General features: G+C 45.2%; 3 protein-coding genes across 4 annotated transcripts in view; 2 read left to right on the top strand and 1 right to left on the bottom strand.

Annotated features, from left to right (window-relative positions):
- PTH (parathyroid hormone) overlaps positions 1–893 on the bottom strand; it is an 82628-nt gene extending 81735 nt beyond the window's left edge. Inside the window, exon 1 of the mRNA XM_075838126.1 lies at positions 821–893. The gene's annotated coding sequence lies outside the window, so the exon portion shown is untranslated. The remainder of the gene's footprint in view (positions 1–820) is intronic.
- Positions 1–3947, top strand: part of DHCR7 (7-dehydrocholesterol reductase) — a 45029-nt gene extending 41082 nt beyond the window's left edge. For both annotated transcript variants that reach the window (XM_075838124.1, XM_075838125.1), the window contains exons 7-8: positions 850–981; positions 2704–3947. In XM_075838124.1, the coding sequence (XP_075694239.1) occupies positions 850–981; positions 2704–3168 (597 nt within the window). In that variant the 3' untranslated portion in view covers positions 3169–3947. The remainder of the gene's footprint in view (positions 1–849; positions 982–2703) is intronic.
- A 3966-nt stretch (positions 3948–7913) lies between these two features.
- On the top strand, positions 7914–27471 carry ZDHHC13 (zDHHC palmitoyltransferase 13). Its single transcript, XM_075838122.1, has 17 exons — positions 7914–8295; positions 10359–10498; positions 14286–14408; positions 14505–14582; positions 18190–18334; positions 18977–19041; positions 19436–19598; positions 19767–19892; positions 20372–20505; positions 20909–21011; positions 22152–22274; positions 23629–23691; positions 24222–24315; positions 24492–24575; positions 24644–24801; positions 25806–25903; positions 26432–27471. Exons 1-17 carry the CDS (start codon positions 8284–8286, stop codon positions 26568–26570), a joined length of 1848 nt encoding a protein of 615 aa, XP_075694237.1. The 5' UTR covers positions 7914–8283; the 3' UTR covers positions 26571–27471.

The following is a 27471-nucleotide window of genomic DNA, read 5'->3' as shown; positions in this document are numbered from 1 at the left end:
AGTATACAGTATGTATACGTTGTATATGTTTTCACAGTAACTGTCTAAAGGAAAAACAAAACTCCATAATTTTCCATTTAAAAAAAAAAAAGGAGGAGCGGCTGATTTCAGTCACAGATCTATGTAAATGTATCCTAGGAGTTTTCAGCGCTGGAAATATGTGACAAAAAGTAGTGATTTTAGGGGCAGGGATGTTTCTGCAGTTCATGTCACCTATCCAATTAAAGGAGTTGTCCACTACCGAACAACTGATGACCTATCCACCGGATAGGTCATCAGAATATGATCGGTGCGTTTCCGACAACCTGACCCTGCACCGATCAGCTGCTCTGGGCACAGGACTTCCATGCTGGAAGCAGATGGCTCTGGTCACGGAATAGCGGCCGAGCTGCAGTATTCAAGTGAATAGGAGCAGTTCTGCAGCACGGCCCCTATGCAATGTATGAGGCCAACTCAGGTTTTATTCCTCTTTATATACACCCTAAATTCTTATTTGCTTTTGCAGCAGCTGCTTGACATTGAGTAGCGCTGCTTAGCTTAATTGTGACCAAAATACCCAGGTCCTTCTCTTATTCTGCTATCCCCAGGTTTATTCGATTTACCGTATTTGCATTAATACTATTACTGCGGCTTAGGTGCATTACTTCACTTCATTTGCCACCGTCTTGCCAAGGCAGGATTGACAAAGTCCTAGTCTGATGGGGACCGGCTAGCCATTGATAAATGAACATTCAAGCATATTGCCCAGTGCAGGGCATCCAGGCTGGATAGTACAATGCTCTTATTCGTAGGTTTTATGATCAGCGTGTTGTAGCATTACCTGATGGTGCGCCGGTTTCTTATCCGCAGGCCATCTATGTAGTGGATTTTTTCTGGAACGAAGCTTGGTACCTGAAAACAATAGACATTTGCCATGACCACTTTGGCTGGTACCTTGGATGGGGAGATTGTGTATGGTTGCCCTTCCTCTACACATTACAGGTAATGCATTTTTGTACTTATTCATTGGAAGGGAAAGACGCCACCCGCTGCCATCTTCAGATCACGGCTCGGGGGTGCCACTTGCTAATCCAGTGTTGCCCCATAAAAATACTGCAGCTGCCAGTGACCTAATTCTGATGTATGATGTCGGCTGATAGTATGTGTCAGTATGTCAAAAGCGATTTAATGGCGTCTCATAACACTTGTAACTTTTACAGTACAATTCATGCGCACCTAACCTACAACATCAAATATTTTAAGGGGAAATCCAGACTAATTCATTTTTTGACAGGTTTCAAAGCAACATTGTTATGGCTTGGTGAGAGCAGACTCGTGCCGCTTCTCCACTTAGAGAGGCCATGACACTCCTGAGCCCCAGCATGGAGATATCCATCAGTGGTACGGAGCGATGCGCCATTCATTTTGCATTTCAATTTAATTCTGTTAATAAGTTGGTGGCTTGTGTCATGGCCCCTTTAATTAAAGACGTATTAAGCAGTTCAGACACGGAAGATTTTTCCGCCACAGATTCTAATTATGTCACGGCTTTGCTGCGGATCTCACCCTATACATTGCAAGAGCAGTTTGCGCAGATTTTTGTATAGATTTGTTCATGCAAAGTGTGGAAGGGGTTTTGAAATCTCAATCGGCATGAATTGTACTTTAAGGGCTCGTCCACACACAATGGAATTGCTGCAGAAAATGTCTGCAGCAATTCCGTTGAAAAATGCAGACATTCCGCTGTGGCATAAAATGCACCATTTCCTGCGTTTTTTACGGCAGAAAATGGTGCGCATTTTGCTGCGTTTTCACAATGTTGGGAGATGGCGACCTCTCCTCTGAAAAACGCAGCAATTCAGTCCACTCTCCGCAGCAGGAATTGACATGCCGCGGTCCGAAAAATACGCGCCGCAGGTCAATTTCTGCTCTGGATTTTTACGCTGCGTGTGGATGAGATTTGATGAATCTCATCCACTTTGCTGCTACTGTATTCTGCTGCGTTTTTTCCGTCTGAAATTCCAGCCGGAAAGAAACGCGGTAATTCCGCATTCGTGTGGACGAGCCCTAAATTTGCAATGTGGCCTCGCCACTTTAAAAAAAGTGTAAAGGGGGCTTATCATAATGGGGTGGGAATGCACAACCCAAATTCATTTTCATTTACACTAGAAACTAGCGTAAATTATAGTGGAATGTACACGAGCTCGTCGTTGGCGGAGATTTTCTAACGCACGGACAGCAGAAGAGGCAAAAACTTATGTGTAATCCTCTTAATAAATTAGTTGCATCTTACTTCTGCGGGCTTCAGACTAAGACTGGTGTATGAAATGTCAGTCTTAGTAAATCCGCCTCCCTCTAGCAATTCCTAAAAGTTTTCAAGATCTCTGCTTGCTGTCAGTGAAAAAGATTCTAAAATAAATCTGTACTGGTAGTGTGAAGCTTACACAGGTGCATTGGTCTTTACAAGAGAAAGCTCTGCTACACTGTAACAAATCGAGTAATGCACCTGTGTGATCATCACATGATGAGGATATATTTTTATCCTCTGGAAGCACTCAATGAAGATTCCTGTTCACTGACAGAAAGCAGAGTTCGATACGCAAAATATATTAGAAAACGGCACAACTTTTCGTAATACAATCAATAAGACTGCTCAGTCCCTTCACCTGTGACATAGATGGTGTATGCAGCATTCTAATAATGTGTATTTCCCCGTGTCTTCAGGGCCTGTATTTGGTGTACAACCCAGTTCAGCTCTCCACGACAGCCGCAGTAGGAGTTTTGCTACTTGGACTGATCGGATACTACATCTTCAGGATGACCAATCATCAAAAGGATCTGTTTAGACGCACTAACGGCAACTGTGCCATATGGGGCAAAAAACCCAAATATATTGAATGCTCCTACAGTTCGGCAGATGGCAAGAGACATTACAGCAAACTGATGATTTCCGGATTTTGGGGGGTTGCCCGACATTTCAACTACACTGGAGACTTGATGGGCTCGTTGTCGTATTGTCTGGCCTGCGGCTTTGACCATCTCCTGCCTTATTTCTATATTATATACATGACCATCTTGCTAGTGCACCGCTGTATACGTGACGAGCACCGATGCTCCAGCAAGTATGGGAAGGACTGGAAGCTTTATACTGATGCGGTGCCATACAGATTACTGCCTGGTGTGTTCTAGAATGCGGAAAATATTTCAGGGAAACTACAGATGTTCATGGTTATTGGAACTGTGAGTGATACGGCTCAGTTTTTAGGAAACAAAGTATTCTGACCACATGGACCACATACTGGAACGGGGACCGCAGGTCCAATATGCTCCTAAATGGGTTTATTCCATATAGTAAGAAGTACGGTTTCAGCAATGACAATGGACTAGACTGAGCCTTCCAACACTCAACCGTGGCCTTCAGTTTTCAGCAAAAGCTCAATGACGCCTATTGTATTCAAGTGTACCTATGTTTTTTGGTTTTTATTATAAATAAGTCAAAAAGTCTCTGCTGATTTTATAATATATCCTTATAGTGGGTTAGAGCTCAGTTTTTCTAAAACAAAGCTCCAAATCCCCTACTTTTCTACCGTCATATAGCTACATGATAAAATTCTGTCTGCCATGAGCCACCACTAGGGGGCGCTTACTGAAGACTGAGTTATACAGCTCTCAAGAAACTCAATAATAAGTTTGCGGGCAGTAAGTTCCCCTATTTAGAGCCGCTTTGACCCTATAAAGATATATTACGACATCAATCAGCACAGGATTTTGGACCAGTAAAGGTTAAACATTTTTTTAACCATTTGTTGACTTCAAATCATAAACATAGACAAGTTACGTACAACCCACCTCATCAATGATATTTGTGCAGCTCTGTTTCCGGAACACTCTGGTCTGACAGGTTGCGTCACGTCTGTCTCTTGTACAGTTCATTTGAGATTTCTCCTGAATAAAATAAATACTTTTTACTGATTTTTGTTATTATTGAGTTATGAGATTTGACCAAATGTCATCTACATACTGCATAGAAAAGAAGTGCAGAAATTGACCTGCGGTGCGGATTCTCAATCTGCTGCAAGTCAATTTTTCTTGCGAAAATGCTGCAGAATTTTCACACAGAAAATCCAGTCGGAAATTCTGCAGTGTTTACGGCCCGTGTACACATACCCAAAATCCACAGCAAATCTGCAGCGTGTGTATTCACCCTTAGGGTATGCGCACACGACCTCTTTTCAGACGTAATGGAGGCGTTTTACGCCTCGATTTACGCCTGAAAAGACGGCTCCAATACGTCGGCAAACATCTGCCCATTACTTGCAATGGGTCTTACGATGTTCTGTGCAGACGAGCTGTCATTTTACGCGTCGCTGTCAAAATATGGCGCGTAAAATGACGGCTCGTCAAAAGAAGTGCAGGACACTTCTTGGGACGTTTTTGGAGCCGTTTTCTCATAGACTCTATTGAAAACAGCTCCAAAAAAGGCCGTAAGAAACCCTGCGAAAAACGCGAGTTGCTCAAAAAACGTCTGAAAATAAGGAGCTGTTTTCCCTTGAAAACAGCTCCGTATTTTGAGACGTTTTTGACCCTGCGTGTGAACAGAGCCTAAATGGACCTCCCTATGCCTCCAATTTCCATCGTGGTATGCTCCATCCACTGCGGTATGTACGGAGCTTTTCTCCCCTAGAAGAATTCCTCCGTACATACAGCAGACGATGGAGCATTATATAGCGGCAGAAATACGAGACACAGAACCATACGGAACTACATGTGCCGCCGTACAGCCTGTGTGCATGATGCCTTACTACACTTCATACATTAGGCTACTTTCACATTCAAATGGATTTTCTGCACCTACAAAAAAATAAAAGTGTACAAAATTGTGAATAAAAATACTATTATACTTACCTTTAATTTTGGCACGGTTACCCACACCTCATGATCACATGAGATCCAGCCCCAAAAGGCCCAATAAAAGATCCCGGTGGTCACATGTTTGGCTGCGCGCACTGGCTTGGATGACATCACGGAGGACCTTGTATCACAACTTCTGCAGCGATGTCAATGTTCTGGTCCTAGAAGGAGCAGAGGAAACAAGTGCTGCTGGACACATAACAAGAACAGGATGTAACGACAAGTTCACTTTAAAGGGTTTGACCACTACCGGACAACTGATGACCTATCCACCGGATAGGTCATCAGTATATGATCGGTGCGGGTCCGAAATGGATCCAGGAGAGGAGACCTATAAGACCTTCCTTTATATATTTCTTCTGTTCAGGTTCCGTTTCTGGTTTTGGCTTAAAAAAAATACATGCAAAATCTGCACGGTGTGAACAAGGCCTTAAAGTGGTTGTCCACTACCGGGCAACTGATGACCTGTCCACTGGATAGGTCATCAGTATATGAACGGTGCGGGTCCGGCACCCGGACCCCGCTTCCTTCAGCTGCTCCTGCTGCCTCCAAGCACTGGACATCCATGCCGGAGGCAGATGGCTCCGGTCACAGAAATAGTGGCCGAGCTGCAATACTGATCCGTATGCTGCATACTGAGCAATAACATCCAGTGCCTGTGGGCAGCCGGAGCAGTTGATCGGTGTGGGGTCCGGGTGTCGGACCCGCACCGTTCATATACTGATGACCTATCCAGTGGACAGGTAATCAGTTGTCCGGTAGTGGCCGCTATACTGTGACCGGAGCAATCTTCTTCCAGCACTGAACACTGCACAACATCCGGTGCCCGGAGGCAGCCAGAACAGGTGATCAGTGTGGGGTCTGGGTGTCGGACCTCCACCGATCATATACAGATGACCTATCCGGTGGATAGGTCATCAGTATAAAAAACCGCCCCGTGCCCGGACAGTCCCTTTAATAACATCCATGGCGACAGTGATCTTACCTGTTCTACTTTTCGGCCTCATGCACACGACCGTAGCCGTGTGCACGGCCGTGATTTTCGGGTCGGGCGGCTGCGGACTGTCAGCGGACTGTCAGCCGCGGGCCGCCCGCAAATCGTACGACATGCACATGGCCGCCGTCATTGTTTTCAATGAGCCCGGACCGCAGAAGATGTCCGTAATAGGACATGCCCGTTCTTTCTGCGGTGCGGGTTCCCGGGCCATGCACGGACCGTAAAAACTATGGTCGTGTGCATGGCCCCATAGAAAAGAATGGGGCCGCAATTCTCCCGTGGATTTTCGGGGGAATTGCGGCCGCAAAAACACGTTCGTGTGCATGGGGCCTTCCTCTTCCTCGATCTCCTTATCCCAACACCTGTAATAATAATATATCCCATATTATAATGGATAATGTACACAGACTCTGCACAGCGGAGCTCCCGGCCATCGACAACACAGCTCTTGGAGCTCCTGCAGTCGGTGGTCGGAACGGGAGCGCCGCTGTGCAGGAAAAAACGGGGAAGGGGCCGCAGCTCTTCATTCTCAGGATCGGTGGGGGTCTCAACAGTTGGAAGCCAGTCGATCAAAACATGATGGTGTATCCCAGCCATATACCATCACTTTCTGTCACTGGAAATCCCGTTAGAGCTGATCTCCGTTTGCTACACTATGACCACGTGTATCAGTTAGGCTAAAGCCCCACGTAGCGGAATTGCACTTGAATTCCGCTGCGGACACTCCGCAGCGTTAATCCGCAGCGGAGCCGTTTCTCCATTGACTTCTATTTAGCAGTGTTCGTTTAGACGATGCGTAAAATTCCGCTGCGGAGCGGAATTTGGTGTCCGCAGCATACAATGGATGTTGCGGACCAGTGGCGGACTGGTTGCGGACTCATGGCGGAATTTCTCCAATGACTTCAATGGAGATTCTAAATTCCGCAATGAAGTCCGCAGCTGTCATGCACATGTTATGTGTGCTGCGGATCCGTCTTGCTTTTTTAACATGACATTTCTTCATTCTGGCTGGACCTATGTATTTCTAGGTCTACAGCCAGACTGAGGAAGTCAATGGGGCTCCCGTAATTACGGGAGCGTTGCTAGGCGACGTCAGTAAATAGTCACTGTCCAGGGTGCTGAAAGAGTTAAGCGATCGGCAGTAACTGTTTCTGCACCCTGGACAGTGACTACCGATCCCAATATACAGCAACCTGTCAAAAAATAGAAGTTCATACTTACCGAGAACTCCCTGCTTCTGTCTCCAGTCCGGCTTCCCAGGATGACGTTTCAGTCTAAGTGATGGCTGCAGCCAATCACAGGCTGCAGCGGTCACATGGACTGGCGCGTCATCCAGGGAGGTAGGGCTGGATGCCGAAAGAGGGACGCGTCACCAAGACAACGGCCGGTAAGTATGAAATTCTTTTACTTTCACTAGGGAAAGTGCTGTCCCTTCTCTCTATCCTGCACTGATAGGGAGAAGGGAAGCACTTTTCCCGCAGTCCGCAGCAGCTAGTCCGCATCAATTTACTGCACATTTTGGGCAGATCCGCCACAGAATCTGCAACGCAGATTCTGTGCGGCATTGATGCGGACAGTTGCGGAGGAAAACCGCCACGTGGGGGCATGCCCTAATGGCTTCTTCTGGGTGAGTAGTTTATTTGTGACAAATTTATCAAACGTTGCAAGCCATTTGTTAGATTTGTCCCGTTAGAGAACGTCTGGAGCCACACCCATAGCTACGCTAACAAGTGGCGCAAAAGTAATTTTTGACGGAAACACTTCATATTGTGCACAAAGTAGATTTTAAAAAATTGGTGCAGTGGAAAGTGGAGCAGTTGCCCATAGCAACCAATCAGATTCCACTTCTCATTTACCTGAAGCTCTGTGGAAAATGAAAGCTGAAATCTGATTGGTTGCTATGGGCAACTTATCCACTATGCCTTTGGACGACTTTTGATACATCTCCCCCACAGTAGACGCCATCACTTTAATTTCCGCCAAAAAAAAGTAGTGCACGTGATCTGATACATGACGTGGGCCACTGTCGCCCAAGTCCCCCTCTCAGTGTACGGATGGAACATAACTTTTTGCCCCTGTACAGTCTCACACCAGCAGTAACACCGTTTGCTCGCTAGGTGTCGCTCTCCACCGTTGTAGATAACACGGAGCACATTCAGTACAACATGACTGGAAGATTCCCGCCCTTATGATCCCTCAAGTATCCGCTCTCCCAACGGACACGCCTCCCTGCTGGGCTCCATCTCATTGGTGGCCGGGTTTGATTGGCAAACTGCAGTGGTAGGCGGGTCTTACTCTCAGCTCCACCAATCACGGAGGGGGAGTGTTTAGTAACCAGGAAGTAGCTGCTTGTGGTGACAGCGGGGAGCGGTCTGGAGCAGGAGCCCCGAGTCATCATGAGCTCCCCGGTAAGTTCGCCAGTATTTACGGTATAGTATATCATCTCCCTGATCATTCACTTGAATTTTATATTGTTTGATCTTTCCTATAAGGGTTTGTGCTCCTACCGGTTATTTTATGATCCCCCCTTTAAGGGAGTGTATATCTGCTGTATATTGTATGATATACCCCATAAAGGGTGTGTATAGACAGTGTATAATATGACTCCCCTGTAAGCAGCCACATATATACAGTTTATCATGTGATGTGTCACTGCGGATCTACTGTAGATTATATAACCCCCTATAATAGGATGTGTATCTACCATATATTATATGATCTCCCAGGGCCACACGGCGACCCTGGCCGAGGCAAATGTGACGTATTTCTTGCCTTTGTCATATTGCGGAGGCAGCAACGCGACCAAATTCACTTTAATAACTGCGAATCAGCCAGCGCGATGCTCCGATAAGACAGCGATTTTTGGCGACGCGGCCTACGGCTCTTTTGCAGATTCATACGTTCTTTCGGACATTTGGTAGATTCTCAAAAACTAGTGGACAGATAAAAGAGAATAAGACTACATGTGGTTTGTTTGTAGTCTGTTACCGTGGAGACACATAGATCTGCACAGGAGCTGTGGACGCAGGACATTTTTAATGAAAACTATTTACAAAGTTACGTTTATTTTTTTTATTCTTGATGCTTTGGAACAAAAATAAATGTTGCCAAGCTGGACATAGACTTGGGGCTCGTGCACGCTAGCGTATTCTGGATCCATGTTGTGTGGCCCTGACTAACTCCATGTACCTCCAATTTTATATGGGGGCATATAGAGTTGTTTTTTTTCTCATGGATCCTGTATGAATCTGTGTATAAAAAATCAAGGCATGTTACACCACGCGCTGTGGGGCGGAGGTAGCGCTGTGGGGCGGAGGTAGCGCTGTGGGGTGGAGGTAATTTCCCCAGTAGCATTCTTCCAGGGGTTAATAAGGATCCTGACAGAGACATACAGCCCCATAGGGGCTCTCTGTCGCCTTATAGAGGCCATACGCATGGCGTTGCTGTGTACATGAAGCCTACGTAGCTCTATAAATGTGTATGGGGGTCTCCAGCACCAACGGCAGATGTCGGAGAAATAAAGGACCTGGCGGTTGGATTTCAACATGCCCGATCCCTTTGTTCTCTGGGGCCATAAGCTGCCGCCATTGTCTGACAGCGGCTCACTCCCCTCTCATTCAGAATACTAAGCGAGGGGCATCGGGCGGAATAGGCATTTGGCCGACAGCTATTTATTATGTATGGCCGGCCTTACTATCACCAGGCTGTTTTATGACCGCCTGTCTTCTGTGTCATAGGCAGGATGCAGGCTAAGGGCCTGTTCGCTTTCCGTTCCGGGGTTCTGTCTGAGGTTTCCGAATGGCGACGAACGGAAACCATTAGCGATGTTTCTGTCACCCTTGATATCAATGGTGACTGAAACGGAAGCTGTGCTTTCACTTTCCGTTGCGGGGTTCACCCGACGGAACCTCGGAACGGAAAGCCAGCGGTGATGTGAACAGGCCCTTACATAAACAGTGTCCGGTGTTTAGTTGACAAGATTCTCAGCAATTGTTGGGAACCTGTTTTACCTGTTCTGTCGCCCTGCGCTGTTATTCCTGCTCATATTGGCAGTGATACCTCTAAGGCCTTGTTCACACAAACGTAATTCTCGGTTTTGTTAAGGAGCGTGTGTCCGTTGAAACTCATTGCATCTCCGACTCTGGTCCGTTTTTGTGGACCACGCTTGCCCATTGAGGTCCGTGGGTGTGAGATAAAAATGGACGACCTTCGCGCGCTGTCCGTTTTTCACAGATAATTTGCTATAAAAAAAATATAATTAAAATGCAGCAACGCAACAAGGACGTTTTATATGGATAAAAAAAAAGTCAATTTTTTTTGCAGACGCCAATTGGATACGCTCGTGTGAATGAGGCCTAATAGAAATATATTCTAGAGGTTCCCTGTTATATAAGTGACGCGACCCTACACGTTATTAGGCCTCACGGTAAAAATTCTCACGTGTTTTTGTTTTTTCTCGGTTTTCCTGCAGTGCAAATCGCCCCATTCACACTGTCACCAGCACAGCCACCATCACCCCGCAGGGCAACATGGCGGACCAATGGAGGACAAAGTGTCAGCGCAGCAAGCGGTGGAGGATTACAGCAACTGGGATATTGTGAAGGCCTCTCAGTAAGTATAATGGGGATACCGGAGGGAAAGATGGGAGCGATTCCGGGGATGTGACGTTACGGAGGCGTGAAATACCTCCTGCCCCTATAATGTCACGTTCCTGACCCGTTTATAGGTTACATATTATAATAATGCGTCCTGCAGAATCGCGAGCGCTGCTCTAGGCCGTCAAATCCGCAAACATTAAAGGGGTTTTCCATTTTTCTGCCCATCGATCTTTATCGTACAATGAAGACTTCTGCAGCTCTCCAATATTTGGGTTTTAATTCCTCGCCGTTTCAAAGATCTCTGTTTGCTGTCATTGAATGAGAACATTCTTGTTTGCATGTAAAAATGACAGACTTAATACTTCTCACAGTTGAAGGTTTGTTACAATGATATTCAGCCTAGATATTCCTCTGTGAACAAAACAGTCTGTAACTCCAGACTGATACATTTTACCTGCACCGATACATTGTAGCAAAATGTGCGGTCAGGAAAGATAATTTGGCTACTTTTGTTTGTCGCTACATCGTCGAGTATTGTCAGGATTTATACAACTGTAACAAACTCTTAGGCTGGGTTCACACACGTCATATGAACAAAAAAACGGAAGTGGCGAAGTCCGACTGTCTGTTGTTTTTCTCTCAAAAAAATAACAGCACAAAATGTTGCGCTATTTCTTTCTGGATTTTGACCAGATCTGTGACAGAGGCTTCCGACGCGGATATGAAATTCGCCAGTAAGAAGTATTAGGTCTGTATGAGTTTTCAGCTTCTATGTAAACACAGATGTTTCCATCCGCTGACAGCAAGCGGAGATCTTGAAAGTGGTGATTTCAATAACAATTACAACACCACATTATAATGCGCCAGGTTCCGTTAAATAAAACTGCCTTGTCCAATCAGAACTCGGCTTTTGTGACTTAAACTGCTGTTTATGGAGGTTGCACTGTGATTGGTTGCTATGTTTTTTGTGTTAGTTTTGGTTAATGATGCCCATTGTGTGTGCCCCTGGGTAGATTTCGGTTGGCTGAGCTCATCACGTGGTCCATTCACATTTTTCACGGGTGCTACGGTATTTGTCTATCGCTTTGTACCCTGATGTTGGTTTCCCGCGGTCCGGTGTTACGACTCGGCGGCGCAGACATTTTTACAATAGCGTTGCAATATCACGTGACTACGTCGTGCAGCAGCTCTAAGGTTTCGTGGACATATTACGGCTCCATACAACCTCTGGCTCCGGGCCCGCGGCTCCGTGACGTGTTGTTTATAGTGACGTATTGGCGAACGTGATCACATGACGTTACGTCATTATGTACGAAACAAAGAAAAAAACATTTTTTTAACCCCGTATGGATGCCGCCAAATTCATCCTTGAGGTGAAGGAAATTTGTTTTTTCCCCGACAGCCATAACGATTTTATTTTTCGGATTTACATACGTCAATGTTTTATTTCTAATATTTAATAGCACCATTTTTGGGGTACACTTTTTTTAGGAGGTAATACAGTAAACAATTCCGGCGCTCGTTTATTTTACGTCGTCTACCGGGTGGTATAATGTCTTAACTTTATTTTGTGGTTCATTGCGGAAATACCAAATATGTATAGGGTTTTTCTATGTTCAATTTTTACAAAAAAATTATTTCTTTTTTTTCTCACTAGGGAACTTTTTTATTTTAACAAATAATACATTGAAATATCTCTGTATTCCCATGCTTTAGTGCCAGTCAACGAAAAACCGATCTCACGGCCTAATAGACAACTACATATGCCTTTCTTAGGCCCCTGGCTGCCGTATAAAACCGTGGGCCCTGCAGTCGTGATACAAACGGAGCCCGCCACCTTCACCATTGACCGCAATATCTAAGGGGTTAAACGGTTGAGATGGGAGTTTGTGGCTTCGTCACTTCGCTGCACATTTATGACACTGGTCATACACAGGAGGCTTCCAGTGCCGTAAATATGTGGCACCGAGGGGTTAAAACACCCCAAGTCCCAGGCAATCCCTTTAATCCGGCTAATGAGGGAGGGACAGAGCCCCACGATCAGGAGGGGGCGAGGAATTAGGGGTGAAGTTCTATACCGGCCGTGTGCTGTTCCTGGAGATCTGTTACATTTCTGCCTCTGCTTCATTCTATTTTCTTGGCAGAGATGGGCAATCTTTGCACATGGCTCACATCCCGGGTGCCGTCACTTATTGAGGGCAGCAGTGCAGCCTGTAGCAGTACTCCCACACTGAGAAATGGCTCCTCGGATGTCGGGCACCGGGTGGTTTTCTTGGTATATGCTCCTCATAGTCATTGGGGTGGTTGCTTGCCCGTCACGGCTCCTCGTTGTGTCTGCCTCCCTGTTGTCAGCCCCCTCCACTCCCCCTCCCTCGTTCTGTTTGCTTTTGACTTGTTTGCAGTCATTGGACTCCACGATACTGTAATGTAAATGACCGTTTCCCCACCGCGCTGTTTACTTTACTGCAATGAGTTCCGCCGCCTTTGTTTCCCTTCAGTCCCACAATACCCCAAGGGTGGAATGTCACCTGTCCAGTATACGTGTGATGCAACTCACTATACAGGATCAGCGGCGCCTGCCGCCTATTCTACGACTAATAATGAGCGGTTACATAGGGGAAATGTATAACAAATCAATTATAAGGGAAACTGGAGCGGTTACCTATAGCGTGGGTATAAAGTGTGCCCAGTAATACGATTTGTATGGCTGATCTCCTTTCCTGTTCTGGTTAAGGCCTGTTCACACTTGTGTTGTTGTGGTTACCGTTTATAACAGAAACCGTGACGCCCGACGGACCCCGTTGACTTACATTTCAGTCCGTCGGATACCACCAACTGGTCCAGTAATTTTCTGGAAAACTTAAAGGGATCTGCAACAGAACCTCCACCGTTGGTGTGAACAGAGCCTTACACTTCTTGTTTTATGTAAATATAGCTCTTAAAGGGATACTCCAATGTTTCCAGCGCTAGGATATGCCATAGCATTTGATCCTATCCTCTAGGACAGCCCCTACAGATCCCTAAAGACCCTTTTACACTTGCAAATTATCGGGCAAGTGTAATTATCGTATCGTTTCTGCAGCCTAAAATATCGTAGTCGGCAGTACATCTGCAGACATGATGGGGACGAGCGCTCCTCCCTATACACTACTGATCATAGATCCAGGATCGGCGGGCACGCCAGCAGTTGGACCACCACTGATTTGGAAGAGCAGGAAAACCCCTTCATTCATCGTAAGTTTTGCAACTTTCTAACATACTTCATACCTCAATTCCTCACCCTTTGCAAGATCCTTGCTTGCTGCCAGTGAATTAAAATATTCCTCTAAATGATCAGGAAAGTCTGCGGCTGCACAACCGAGAACGTGGAGTCCCTTTCTGATTTCCTTCAGTTGGAATATTGTCATGAAAACCTTGTCGATCCAAATCACCGTCTACATCCACGTTCACACATACACATGCCTGCCACTGATGAAGCCATATATTGGTGTAGTAATGGTTTGGATTTCAGTAGTGCAGCCTCAGGCTTAGGGCCTGTAACTTCAATCCATCAATGTGCACTACACAGGCTTTTTCCGGTAAGTCTCCTTTATAAAAAAAAAAAACTTATTACTGCTGGTTAATATGAGGTATGTCCTTGTGGGTAACGTTAAAACGATGCATTTTGGCCGTCAGTATGTTACAGTAAATTCTGCTCCACCTGTTTTGTGGAATAACGGAAGCTTCCCTGCCACTCTTTCTAGGTTCTCTTTTTGGTATTTCACTATATGAATGGTAATAACATTTTGGTTTTATTCCAGACACGGCTTGCTTGATCGATGCAGAGAGCTGGTGGAGGCAGGTTATGACGTGCGGCAACCAGATAGCGAGAATGTGACACTCCTGCACTGGGCGGCCATTAATAATAGGCTGGAGCTTGTAAAGTACGTACCTGAACCCCCCTCCTCGTATACGGCATCATCTACAGACTGATGTAAATGGCGGATATATCACTGACCATGTAATCCTTTCACACCCAGGTACTTCATCTCCAAAGGGGCGATTGTGGATCAGCTGGGAGGAACTTTAAACTCCACTCCTCTTCACTGGGCCGTCAGGTACTGGAGACCATTACATTATTATAGACCCTTCAAGGAATGGGAGACGACTCTGGACTCTCCACAGGCTTCTGCTTCGGAGCTGGGAGAGTCCATTGTGAGGGGGAGGCTGTGAATGTGCTGCTGTGTAGACGGTGAAGATCTCTGCTGCTGTCTCACTTCATGCTGGATGTAGTAATATTAGCAGCCGTGGAGTCCTGTGTGTCCTGGAGGAGAAGACTAGAAGAAGCGGCCGCAGAGGTAAATCCTGTCACAGCTTTCTTCTCAATGATTGCTGCTGGCTCTGCGTATTTGTAGTGAGGCTCAGATTAACCCTTTACAAGCGGCTGAATAGAAGACCATATCATACACTGCGCTCAATGAATGGTGGGCGGTCTCTGCAACACAGGGCAGTTTTAGGGTATGTTCACACGGCTTATTTTCGGCTGTTTTTTCGGGCCAAAAACGTCCGAACAATCGGAAGCAGAACGCCTCCAAACATCTGCCCATTGATTTTAATGGGAAAAACGGCGTTCTGTTCCCACGGGCCGTATTTTTACGTGGCCGTTTTTCATTGACTCGTTACGGCCGTAAAAAATGCAGTGAAAAACGCGAGTTGCTAAAAAAAAACGTCTGAAAATCAAGAGCTGTTTTCAGGCGAAATCTGCTCCGTAATTTCAGACGTATTTTGCTAAGCCGTGTGAACATAGCCTAACAAGGCAAAACTCTTCGGCTGGGTTCACACGACCACTTTTCAGACGTGATGGAGGCGTTTTACACCTCGCAATACGCCTGAAAAGACGGCTCCAATACGTCGGCAAACATCTGCCCATTGCTTTCAATGGGCTTTACGATTTTCTGTGCCGACGACCTGTCATTTTACGCGTCGCTGTCAAAAGACGACGCGTAAAATTACAGCCTCGTCAAAAGAAGTGCAGGACACTTCTTGGGATGTTTTTGGAGCCGTTTTCTCATAGACTCTATTGAAAACAGCTCCAAAAACGGCGCGAAAAACGTGAGTTGCTCAAAAAACGTCTGAAAACCATGTGCTGTTTTCCCTTGAAAGCAGCTCCGTATTTTCAGACTTTTTTGGCTCAGCGTGTGATCATACCCTTATAAAAAAATAAACGTCGCCCAATGATTTTTACAAGACATAATGGCCCACGTTTATAAAAGGGGCGTCAGTTTAACCAATGTCTTAGGCAATTACGGACCCGTTCAGTTCTATTGGGCGCGGACACCTGTGTGGAGTTGATGTGACTTGTTTTTTTGGAACTTTTTTAACGGATTCCTGGCCAAGCGGGAAGTCACGCCCACTTATTCCACTTTTACAAACCAACGTGTACGGCGCAAATGGTTAATAAATGCAGATAAGACATTATTTTGGAGTAAAATGCGCAAAAAAAAAAAAGGTACAAATACATTGAAAAATGTGTAAAAGTAAAAAATATATTTATTAGTTATAAAAACGAAGTCAAAATGTCTCGCTTTGCAATATTAAAAATGAAAGACATAAAATATGGAAATTTGAAATTTGTCCAATTTGCAAAGGTAAAACGTACTATTAAAAAATGACTACAACACCGCAGTATTACATAGAGGGACGCCAGATTTACAGGTTACGTTTCGGTTATGACCAGCAGGAAATGTGGTGGTAACCAGTTCATCTACATCCCCGCCCCCGCCTGTATCCTGTAAATGCGGCTGTCCTTAAAAGATTACACAACCGTTGGCATTGGGAAAAGGCGCAAGGTTCCTCGAGTCACGTTCCAGAGGAATCAGCCGTATGTTTCCTGGATAGCCGTCTCTGCAGGGAGCGGCTCCGATTCTCTGATCTCCGCAGGTTTCAGATAATGTCTAGTAATTAGAATCGCTGCCTCTATACTTGGATGCTGCGGCTCAGGTGTCGGCGTTCCAAACGTTACATTGCAAATAAAGCTTATTCATAATATGATGAAAACATAGTCGACTTTCTAATATACTTTGTGTATCAATTCCTGAGTGTTAGCACAATATGTGCTTGCTGTCAGTGAATAGGAACATTCTTCCTTACATCCAGAGTCTGAAAACCCCATCGGGGATCATGTCCAGCTGACGCAGGTGCAGGTCTTGTTACAGCGCATCAGAGCTCTCTTGTAACAAGTCATGCGCTTGTGGCAGTTGGGCTCGACCAGGATGGGTTTTCTGCCTCTGGATAGATTGACAGCAATCAGAGATCTTGAGAATGGTGGCAAATTGAATCACAAAGTATATGAGAAAGTTACAGAACTTTTCATTATGCTACGATTGAGCTTTATTCATATAAAATTGGCCTTTTCATAGGCACATCTAGTGTATTGTATTTTATTTTTTAATAATAGCTGCGGTTTTACCACAAATTAGCGCAGTTTTTTTTTAAATGCATTTAAATGTCCACGCTTTTTAAGGAAAGATCAATAGTTTTACATTTAAAATGTATGGATATTAAAGGGTAACTAAACGTTCAACAAACTTCTGAAGTGTCATAGTGCCATGTCAGATGTTTGGATTGGTGGGGTCTGAGCACTGAGACCCCCACCAATCGCTAGTATCAAGTAGCTGAAGCTCTCGTGTGATCGCTCAGCCGCTTCATGTCTGTTCGGCTTTTTCCGGAAATAAATGTATCGGTGTAAGGACTCAATAGAAAGTCTATGAACCCGTGCTCCGATACATTTTATTTCCGGAAAAAGCTGAACAGACACTAAGCGGCTGAGCGGTCACACGAGACCTTCTGCTGCTTCGTTTTAGCGATTGGTGAGGGTCTCGCTGCTTGGACCCCCACCAATCCAAACTTCTGACCTATCGCTATGACCTGTCAGAATTTTGAATGTTTGGTTACCCTTTAACAAGCATGGTTACGTCGTCTGGGATCATTCCTATTATTCAGGCTTCACCGGTCGTTGCAGAGTTTCCTGATGTGCTTCACCCTTCTCGTCCCCTCCATGAAGACCTCCTCCAAACTGTTATGTGCAGAGGCGGATGCGGGATGAGGCCCCTGTAGAGGAGACCGCAAATTCCTGTCCTCCGCCACTCTAGTGAAGAAAGTCAACTAAAAGTCATGTGTCCGTTACCTGAAAATTGCAGATAGAATGTGGAGGGAGAAAGTCCTAACCAACCGTGTCAGGAATTTTTAAATGTATGCTACCTTTTTCTCCGTAGGGAAGCTGCAGTGTTAAGCACACGACCAGAAACCTTTTTATTTTTTTTTATTTTTTTTAATAAACCACTTATTCGGGTTACTAGAGTGGGCTCCCCTGTTCAGGATCCTCCTCTTTTAGCTAGAGAGCAGAGATACTATAAAAGAGAACCCTACCGATTTCAATGGGAATGGTGTAATGCCTAATTTCACCTGTGGCGGCGCTGCTTGTTGCCAGGTTCCCCCTCATTATAGTTGATCAATGGGGGTCCAACAGCGGGACAACCTGTGATCAACTTATCGTCAGGGACCCTTCAAACAAGAAGCCGTTGTCCACAGTGTAGCAGAAGGATTTTTTCTTTAGGGCATCGGCATAGATCATTACATCGGGAAACTCCAGTTTTCATGAATTTTCCCCTTTTTTTTGTTTTATGTTTTTGGTTACATTTCTGTATTTTCTCTCCTTGTTCTCAGACAAGGACACCTCCAGACTATTATACTGCTGATGAAATGCGGCGCCGACCCGAGTCTGATAGACGGAGAAGGATATAACAGCCTCCACCTGGCCGTCCTGTATCAGCACCTGCCCATCATAGCTTATCTGATCGCAAAAGGACAGGTATGTACGGCTGGAATACTACAATCTAATGTGGTTTATAGGGATTTACTGGTTTTATGTATAATGAAAAGTTTTGCAACCTTGTAATGTATTTTGCATTCTTAACCATTGTCAAGATCTCCCTAGCATCATAGTTATCTATGACGCCAGGTGTCCCTGCCTCGCTGCCGGACAAGTGTCCCGTACTGTAATCATGTCTTCAGTACGGGACAGTAGTTCCGTGGAGAGACACGGACACCTGGCGTCGTACATAACTATGATGCTAGGAGCCCGGCTCCCTGCAGTGTGTGCGGTCCAGGAAATGTGGCCACTTTACGGACTGTATATCACGGACCAAACGCGCTCATGTGAACCCGGCCTTATTATGAGAGATGGTTGTTTAGACTGTATACGAGGTATTAGGTTTGTACAGACTTGCAGCATTTGGATGTAATCCAGAATGTTCCCATTCACTGACAGTAAACAGAGATCTTTGTGAGAAATTGAACTATAAAGTTTATTAGAAAGTTGCAGAACTTTTCTTATTTGCATAAAACCCCTTTATCATCTTTAGCACCGTTTAAGCAGTAAATTAGTGTCAGACCGTTCTCCTTCCATGATGTGAATTTATAATCCGCTGAAATGTATTTCTCCTGTTTACAGAACATCGATGGCTCAGATATGAATGGAATGACGCCACTCATGCTGTCTGCACAGAAAATCATTGGGTAATGAAAATTAACTCTGCATAAACCATATAAAGTTTAAAATCTATGTATCCTTTAATGAGTAAATTAATGTATGGGATGTAAATATGTTGTATCAACTTTACAGCACTTGATAGGTCGACCATTGCAACTATTCTTTTTATTGCTCCAATGCATCTAAAATGAATAATAAAGCAGCATTGCAAATAATCGTTTTTGTATCTACATCGCCTAGGCAGTCCTATGTGTCTCCATGGTAACAGACTACATACAACCCCTGTGTAGTCTGATCCTGCAGTCATATTCTCTTCTATCTGCCCCTTACTCTTTGCTAACCTTTCTCTATATTCAAAAATGTCTTTGTAACTAATAAATGATAAAGTTGCATTGTGACAAGATCTCTGCTTTCTTTCAGTATGGAACCCACCAGTTTCCTTTTGAAGTTGAACCCATCTGTAAATCTCGCTGACAAGATCCACCGAAACACGGCGCTGCACTGGGCGGTCTCCTCCGGCAATGTCAATGCTGTTGATTTGCTCTTAGAGGCCGGATCAAGTTTGGATGTGCAAAACGCCAAGGTCCGAAATTAATCAACTTTATATAAATGTGGTCATTGGAAGTTTCTACATCACTTTGACATATTGCAGAATAATTGTTTGTGTTTACAAATACTCCTCGTTATCTGAGATTCACACTCTCATCGGACACACTTCACTGACGTTGTTTGTGCTTTCCCTGTTCTGCAGGAGGAGTCGCCTCTTGACCTTGCCCGACAAACCAGAAATCGCCTTATTATCCATATTCTAACAAGTGAAGCCAATTCAAGATCAGGCCGAAGCTCAAGAGCCTTAAAGACCCTACAGAAGTATGAGGTGCGGGAAATTCTGCTATCTCCACTTCTCTGATTCGTGGGCATACTCTAGGTATCGTCGTCTTTTAAATGGTTTGTCCCATCAGGACAACCCCTGACTATATGCCCTATTAGGATATATAGACCTCATAGAGAGGGGTCACGCGCTCGGGACCCTACTCTGAGTTGGAATGGAGAGATGCTGACATGCAGTGACTTCCACTATGACGGACTTAAGCCATCCATGTAATACATAGACTATCTTTTATATGAATGTCCGCCATGTAATATCACATCATTCTCCAGCAAAGTCAGCGGTTTAACAGGATCTCGGCAGCTGGACCCGCGGCCATCAGATTAGAGGGGTTGTCTGTGATGCGATCCTCCCCTTTAACTCCCCCTATCGATGTATTTACATGTGATTTCTCACTGTAATCCAAACCTAGGACTGGGATAGCGACAGATGATTCTCACATAACCTTTTGTCTTTTGTTCCGTCAGATCTCGTTGGTGATGATGATCTGCTTGTCTCTCCTGGGGGGTGTCGGATACATTCTGAACATGAATACGGACTCCTGGCTCTTAAAGGGGACGCTCCTCGCTCTTGTAACTGCTGGGTCTCAGCTCTTCACCAGGTTTGCTAAATGCATTTTGTATTACAGGGTATGAAATGTAGAGACCTGCAGGTCTAGCTCATGTTTTCGGGGTCCTCTTACTGTTGTTGACTGCTAAGAAGTAGAACCGAGAAATAGAGGGGTGTGAATCTGGGTGACCAAGTGACAAAAAAAAAGCAGCCTTGATGAGCGCTAGTATGGCTGACAGTGGTAGGCGACAAATAGCTGTCCCAGAAGCGGAACGCAGGAGACATCCGGAACAGCTCAGCACCGTCACTTATATCATATTTTCTTAACAATTACCTTTCCTATCAGACAGGTTTCCCTGATATTGAGGACATTATATTTGTTCATGGTTTCTATACATAGTTTGTCCACAATATTCTGTTCATACGCTTTATATTTTGTCTTTTTTTTTTTTCAGGCGATTTGTGGGTCCAACCAGCCAGAAACACCTGCCTGCCATCTTCTTCATCAGTTCCGTATTCTGGATGTTCATGACGTGGTTTATCTGTTTCCTGCCTGATATCCTTTTCTACATTTCACACTCATTTCTCCCATTTACAATCATCGTTTAGAGATCAGTATTGACCCCTGATTATGACTGTCCGATCTTTAGTCCTGATGGGTTGTTCAGTTCAGGGTATGCAGTGGAGCCGTCACTTATTGACCGGTGGTGTGGACCCCTTCCGGTCCTGAGAATGAAGGAGTCACTGTTTGTTTTTTTTTTAGCCCTGTGTCCCCTTCTGCACAGCGGCGATCCTGGGGGGTGACTGGGGCACCTCTCTGCAGGGAAGAACAGTGAAGGGGGACACAGCGCTGAATCAGCACTGCAGCCCTTTCGTTCTGGGGATTGTTTGGGATCCCAGAATTCTGACCCCAATGATCATAAAGTGATGGCATATCCTAGCGTTATGCAATCACTTTATAAGATGGAAATAAAGCTGACCATACACCTTCAATTACTGTCACACGAACGTTTGGCTGACCGCTATTCCTCCCAACCTGTCCCCAGTTCGGCCGACGTGCACGTGTTCTCAATGAGTAGATGGGAATAAGTCGCTGCGAGATGCCTCTGGCGGAAGTTTATCTTCCTTCAGAACAAAGGATCGGGCATGTTGAAGTTCCTCATGCCCGATCCTGTTTTTTCCTCAACATCTGCAGTATGAACGTTAGCCGAACATCTAATATACAATAGACGGTCAGCTGGTAACGCCGCAATCGTCAAGTTTAATGTACATGGCCGCCTCCTTTAAAAGTGATTTGTTGGATAACACCTTTTTGTTTGACAATGAGCGGAGTGTGGGACATGTCACAGCTAGGACTTTTTAATCCGCTTTCATTGCCAGGGGAAGCAACCACTGCATCTCCACAAAGTATAAGGCCAGAGTTCCAGCCATATATTAACCCCTTTAAATGAATGCCTACAGAGCATGCCCACAACACTCTCCCATAGGAGTCAATGCATTGTTTTCTGTCCGGGTGCCTGCTGTAAAGAAAACCTCAGGAACTGCTTTTACAGCAGCTCAGACAAGATTGGCTGCCCCCAGACACACGTAAAGAACCGAAAATAAAAACAGATGAAAAAATAGCAGCTTGTTTCCGTGTACGTTTTAATTAGAAAACAAATTAGTTACGTTCCTTAATGAGGTTTCTATTAATCACATTTGGCTCAAGCAACTGTCCAAGTGCCATTCGTGATCAGCTTCTTTCTACTTTTGTATTATTTCTATAAGACGTGGAGAACGGATCCCGGATACATCAAGTGTTCAGAAGAGGAGAAGAAGCAGGTACCCTTACCCGATAAGGGGGCATTGATTGAAGTGTCGGGTATAGCAGCCATTGCTCATATCTCCAGAAGTAGACCACCGCTAATGCAGGAGTAAGGCTGCGTTCACATCCGTAGGAGCTGTTCGTCAGGGGAACCCATGAACGGAATCCAAACTGAAACAAATGGAAACCATTCATTCCGTCACGACGACGGGACCCTTACACAACGGGGACAAACGGAAACCATTTGCATCAGATTCGTCACCATTGTAATCAATGGCGATGCAAATGAAAACCTATGATTTCAGTTTGGATTCCGTTCATGGTTCCCCTGACTGAAATCTCCGACAGAACCATGAACGGAGCCCCGACGCAGATGTGAACGAAGCCTTAGGATGTGCCTTAAGGTCCCTATACAGGGGCCAATGATCGGGCGGACGAGTGTTCACATGCTTGTACACTGATGGTATCCTTCATGCAGCTGAAAATGTTATCGTTGTCGGCAGCACATCTCCCTCTGCAAACGACGTGCCGCCGACATGATGGAAATGGATTCGGTCGAGCGATCGTAAGAACCAGCGCTCATCCCCATACATAGCTACTTGTGAAAGAAGCAAGTGAGCGCCGATCTACGAGTTGTCTCGTTGATCAGCGCTCGTTTACACGGCCCACGTCGGGTAAGGGTATGTTCACACGATTAACATAATACGTCTGAAAATGCGGAGCGGTTTTCAAGGGAAAACAGCACCTGATTTTCAGACGTTTTTGAGCAACTCACGTTTTTCGCTGCGTTTTTTACAGCCGTTTTTGGAGCTGTTTTCAATAAAGTCTATGAGGAAACTGCTCCAAAAAACGTCTCAAGTGTCCTGCACGTCTTTTGACGAGCCGTCGTTTTACGCGCCGTATTTTGACAGCGACGCGTAAATGACAGCTCGTCTGCACAGAACATCGTAAGACCCATTGCAAGCAATGGGCAGATGTTTGCCGACGTATTGGAGCCGTCTTTTCAGGCGTAATTCGCCTCCATTACGTCTGAAAAGAGGTTGTGTGCACATACCCTAACAGACGTGGACAAACCCTGTCAATATGCACTATTGGGGTACATGGACGTCATGGAGGCGGGTTCCCCAGTCAGGACCCCCTGTTTTAGCAGAGAGCCACCGAACTGGAGTACCTGGCCCAGTCATGTAGCCCATTGGCATCAATAAATGGCATGTACGCCAACATTTCTCCTGCAGCGTCACAATAGTGAAAACTCCATGGAAGCTGCAGTACTAAAGGGGGGTGTCCTGTAGGGATGGCTTAATAACTATGAAGTGTGTGTGACGTTTACTTAAAGAAAACATTTAATAAAGGTAATTCATTCATTTGCAGACCATTATCAGCCTCGCTGAAGCCGGGTGCCTGGACATCAGAGTCTTCTGTACCTCCTGCCTGGTACGTATTTGCTCTAGATATTATGGAAACCTACAGGCAGCTGTGACTCCTCAGGGAAGCTTCCTATGACTCCGCAATAACCCATGATTTATAAGTTACTATAGTGATAGGTGACATCCATCACTAGGCAGAGCTTACAGAAGAAGGATTTATTCCGTTCAACTTCAGAAGAAATCTGTCTTCATTATGCTCCCCCTAGTGGTGGTGATAAGTACACTTTAACAGGACTGGAAGAAAAGAAGCAGCAAGTAACCACTTAAGTACCAGTGTGCAGGATCCTAAAAATAATTTATTTTCCTTGGTGTCCCTTTAAATAGTCTTAATCTAGAACACTTCTCCTGTGATGTTTTGATCACTGTGAATTTCTTGCAATATTTGAGTCCTCAGAATATGGTATTGCTGCAAAGTACACAGCACCTCGGCTTCTATAGTCAGTGCTTCTTTTTATTTAATTTTTTTTTAATTATAATTAACCCTTTGTATGGCTGACCGCTATTCCTCCCAACCTAACCCTTTGTATTATCCTGCAGGTAAAGAAGCCATTGAGGTCGATGCACTGTCACGCATGCAATTCCTGTGTGGCTAAATATGATCAACATTGTATATGGACTGGACATTGTATAGGTGAGATGCTGTAACATTCTTTAAAAAAAAAAAAAAAAAACCCTCACAAATTTATACTTAACCCAGGAGAAATTCCCATAGAGGTTTACCCAGCTTTCCCAGGGTCCTGAATGGCAATTGTTATCCTGTATGTTGTATAGTCCTATATGGTCATCTTATGTATTCTGTCCCTCCAGGTGCTGGGAACCATTTTTATTTTGTGCTCTTCCTCTTCGCCATGACCGTCATGGGTCACTGGATGATCTACGCTTCCTCTATATGTAAGTATTAATCGTTGCGGTTTCTTGTGTTCTGTTCTTGTTACGTGATCTCCTCTGTTTTCTTGTAGTCTGGATCAATCAGTGCTCCAGCACCCGGCTGAGAGACAGCATCGGAAGTTTTCTAGCGGAGGTGATATCGTGTTCTCCGTGGGTCTTGTATATCTTCCTCCTCGTGTGTTCTCTCACGGTCTGGTCTACGCTGATGCTTCTTCTACAGATATACCAGGTAACACCATTTATATTCAGTCCTATTCCTCTAATCCGCCGTCCTGATGGGTGCCGGATTATCAGACCGTTGTGATCACTGTTCAGATATGAGAGCACCCCGTCAGATTTATAGCGACCGGCAAAGCACTTCCGGAAAGCAATAGTAAGCAATATTCTGAGTAAAGGGCCTTTTACATGGGTAGATATTTTGCTCGTTAAACAAAGGGTTAATCGACCATAAGCCTTGTCGATCGGCGCTCGCTTGCTCCATTCAAGCAGAGTAATGATCGCGAGTATGTGGACGAATGATCGTAATTATGATCATTCGTCCCGGGAACATTTTTCATCTGATCGATTGCACGTCCCCTGTTTACACGGGGTGACGTGCTGCCGACAAGTGACCTTCTTTTTTTTTTTTCTGGCCACATGAAAGATGTGATCAGCCGATGCACCAGCTTTCGTTCAGCGCTCGGTCACCCGAACATTGGTCCGTATAAAAGGTCCCTAAAGGGGATGTCCGGGCCCGGGGCGGTTTTTCATGCTGATGACCTATACACAGGATGAGTGATCAGTGGGTGTCCGGCAGCTTCCGGGCACTGGGTGTTATGCAGTGGTCGGTGCAGGAAGAAGATGGCGGTGACCACTGTATAGCGGCCGTTCTGCAGCACGGCCGCTATACTGTGACCAGAGCCATCTGCTTTGGCACGGACATCTGGTGCCCGGAGGCAGCCCGAACAGCTAGGTCATCCGTATGAAAAACTGCCCTGTGCCTGGACAGCCCATTTAAGATCAAGATGGCATAGTCTGCCGTGGCACACTGGCGCTGGACGGCTGAGCTCTATCTAGGTCCCTCTTCACACTGATAATGGTGCTAGGACAGCGTGGCACTGACTCCTCATATATGGGGGTCAAGCAATGTACCCAGACATCTCCCAGAGCTGTACATCTGGTCACCCAGTCATTGATGTGGTGGATTCTATTGTGTTCTGGTACCACTGACATATGTGTGGTTTCTTTGTGTAGATCGCATTTCTGGGTTTAACAACTCAAGAAAGGTTCAGTCTCCAAATGCAGAACAGATACAGTAAGCACCAAGTGTCGCTGCGGAAATCTCCCTTCAAGTAAGTGATCTCTATACTGACGTGGAAACGTAGGGTTACTGCTAAAGCGGAAACGAGACCTGATCTCGCCAGAGTAAAATGTCTCTGGTGCCTTCTGGTTTATCACCACTAGGTGGAGCCCTCTCTTTAATGGAACAGTAAACATACAAAATGCACCAATAAAATATCCCAACAAGTCATCCCTTCATCTCCTACTTTCCTACATAGAAATATATAAAGAAATGTCCTATATGTGTTCCAGGAGACCAACCATTTCCCCCTCCTGCAGTCATTTTTAGAAACTACGAAATTATCATTTAGTCACAAAGTCACCCAGTCTCCATAGAAATGCATAGCCCCTGCACTCCTCATCCCTCTCCTCTATGGCCCTTCCTGTTCCGTTTTTAACTTGAATTCAATGTACAGTTTGATCTTGGGCAGTTTTGGAGTAAAAAGCTAGAAAATTGGGTAATTTTTTTGCTCCAACTTTCATAACTTCGCAGATTGTCAGCTGACGTATATTGAATCTCTGTATTTTCTGTATTCCAGCCACGGCTGTATCCAGAATCTGGCAGATTTCTTCCAATGTCAGTGCTTTGGATTGATCAAGACCAATCCTATAGACTGGACACAGCAATACCACAACGTTTTCCAGGCCTCCATGATGAGGAACGCCCAGGCTGTCTAGAGCAGAACTTCTCAAACTGTGAGGCGCCCCCTAGTTGTTGGTGAGGTGATACACAGGCTTCTCTCTGGCTGCACCAATGTCGTGTTTAGCAACAATGATTTTGTGCTTATTTTAATGTCTTACTGGGCTCAAGAGACAAGTTCGAGATACACTTTCGATTTCGGCATGAACTCCGACCAATGGTGACGGCCAGACATGTTCTGCAGGTGAGGCCCCAGTAGACAAAGGTTAAGAAGCCCTTGTCTATAGGGATCCCACGTGACCCAGAAGCCGCCCAGTGCCTACTAGTAACCACAGTCCCCGGGTGACTTCACTAGGACAGTAAAACCCGGGGGGCCCTTGTATAGACCACAGTCCGGTGGGACCTGCAGAACCTCTTTCTATTGATGGACAATGTGCTGATGAGGGTCCTAAAAACTTTCTCAATGAAAATGGTTTACAGATTGTATCGCCTGGACAGGCGGGAGGCTGATAAGTTCTTACCACTATATATATATATATATATTCGGATCTTCCTCGTTTTCGCCTTTTACGGATTTTGTATAAAAGGACAAAACAAAAATGTACATAAAAACGAGAGCGCTTCATTTCTAGATTACTTGGACGACGTCTCTGATGCTTTTATGTAATCTTTTAGCTAATGGTTTAAGACCTATCCGAGAAAAAGAAGGGGTTGAGATGACGTGAATAATTGCTCTTCCAGGACTGAGGGGAAAGGGGGGGGATATATAAACATTAGGATTTCAGTCAGACAATCCCCCTCCCCATTTCAATAGGATCTGATGACTATCTTTTCTCTAGGAAGCCCCTCAATGAGACATCAGGTTGGTCTTTAATCTGTCCAATCCTTTAATTCCATCCCAGAGATAAGCGGCAACAAAGGTTTTAAAGAGATTTTCCG

The sequence above is a fragment of the Rhinoderma darwinii genome, chromosome 9 (genome assembly GCF_050947455.1).
Source record: "Rhinoderma darwinii isolate aRhiDar2 chromosome 9, aRhiDar2.hap1, whole genome shotgun sequence".
NCBI classification, from domain to species: domain Eukaryota; kingdom Metazoa; phylum Chordata; class Amphibia; order Anura; family Rhinodermatidae; genus Rhinoderma; species Rhinoderma darwinii.
The sequence above is the reverse complement of the archived record's forward strand: the minus strand, read 5'-3'. Positions and strand labels throughout refer to the sequence as shown.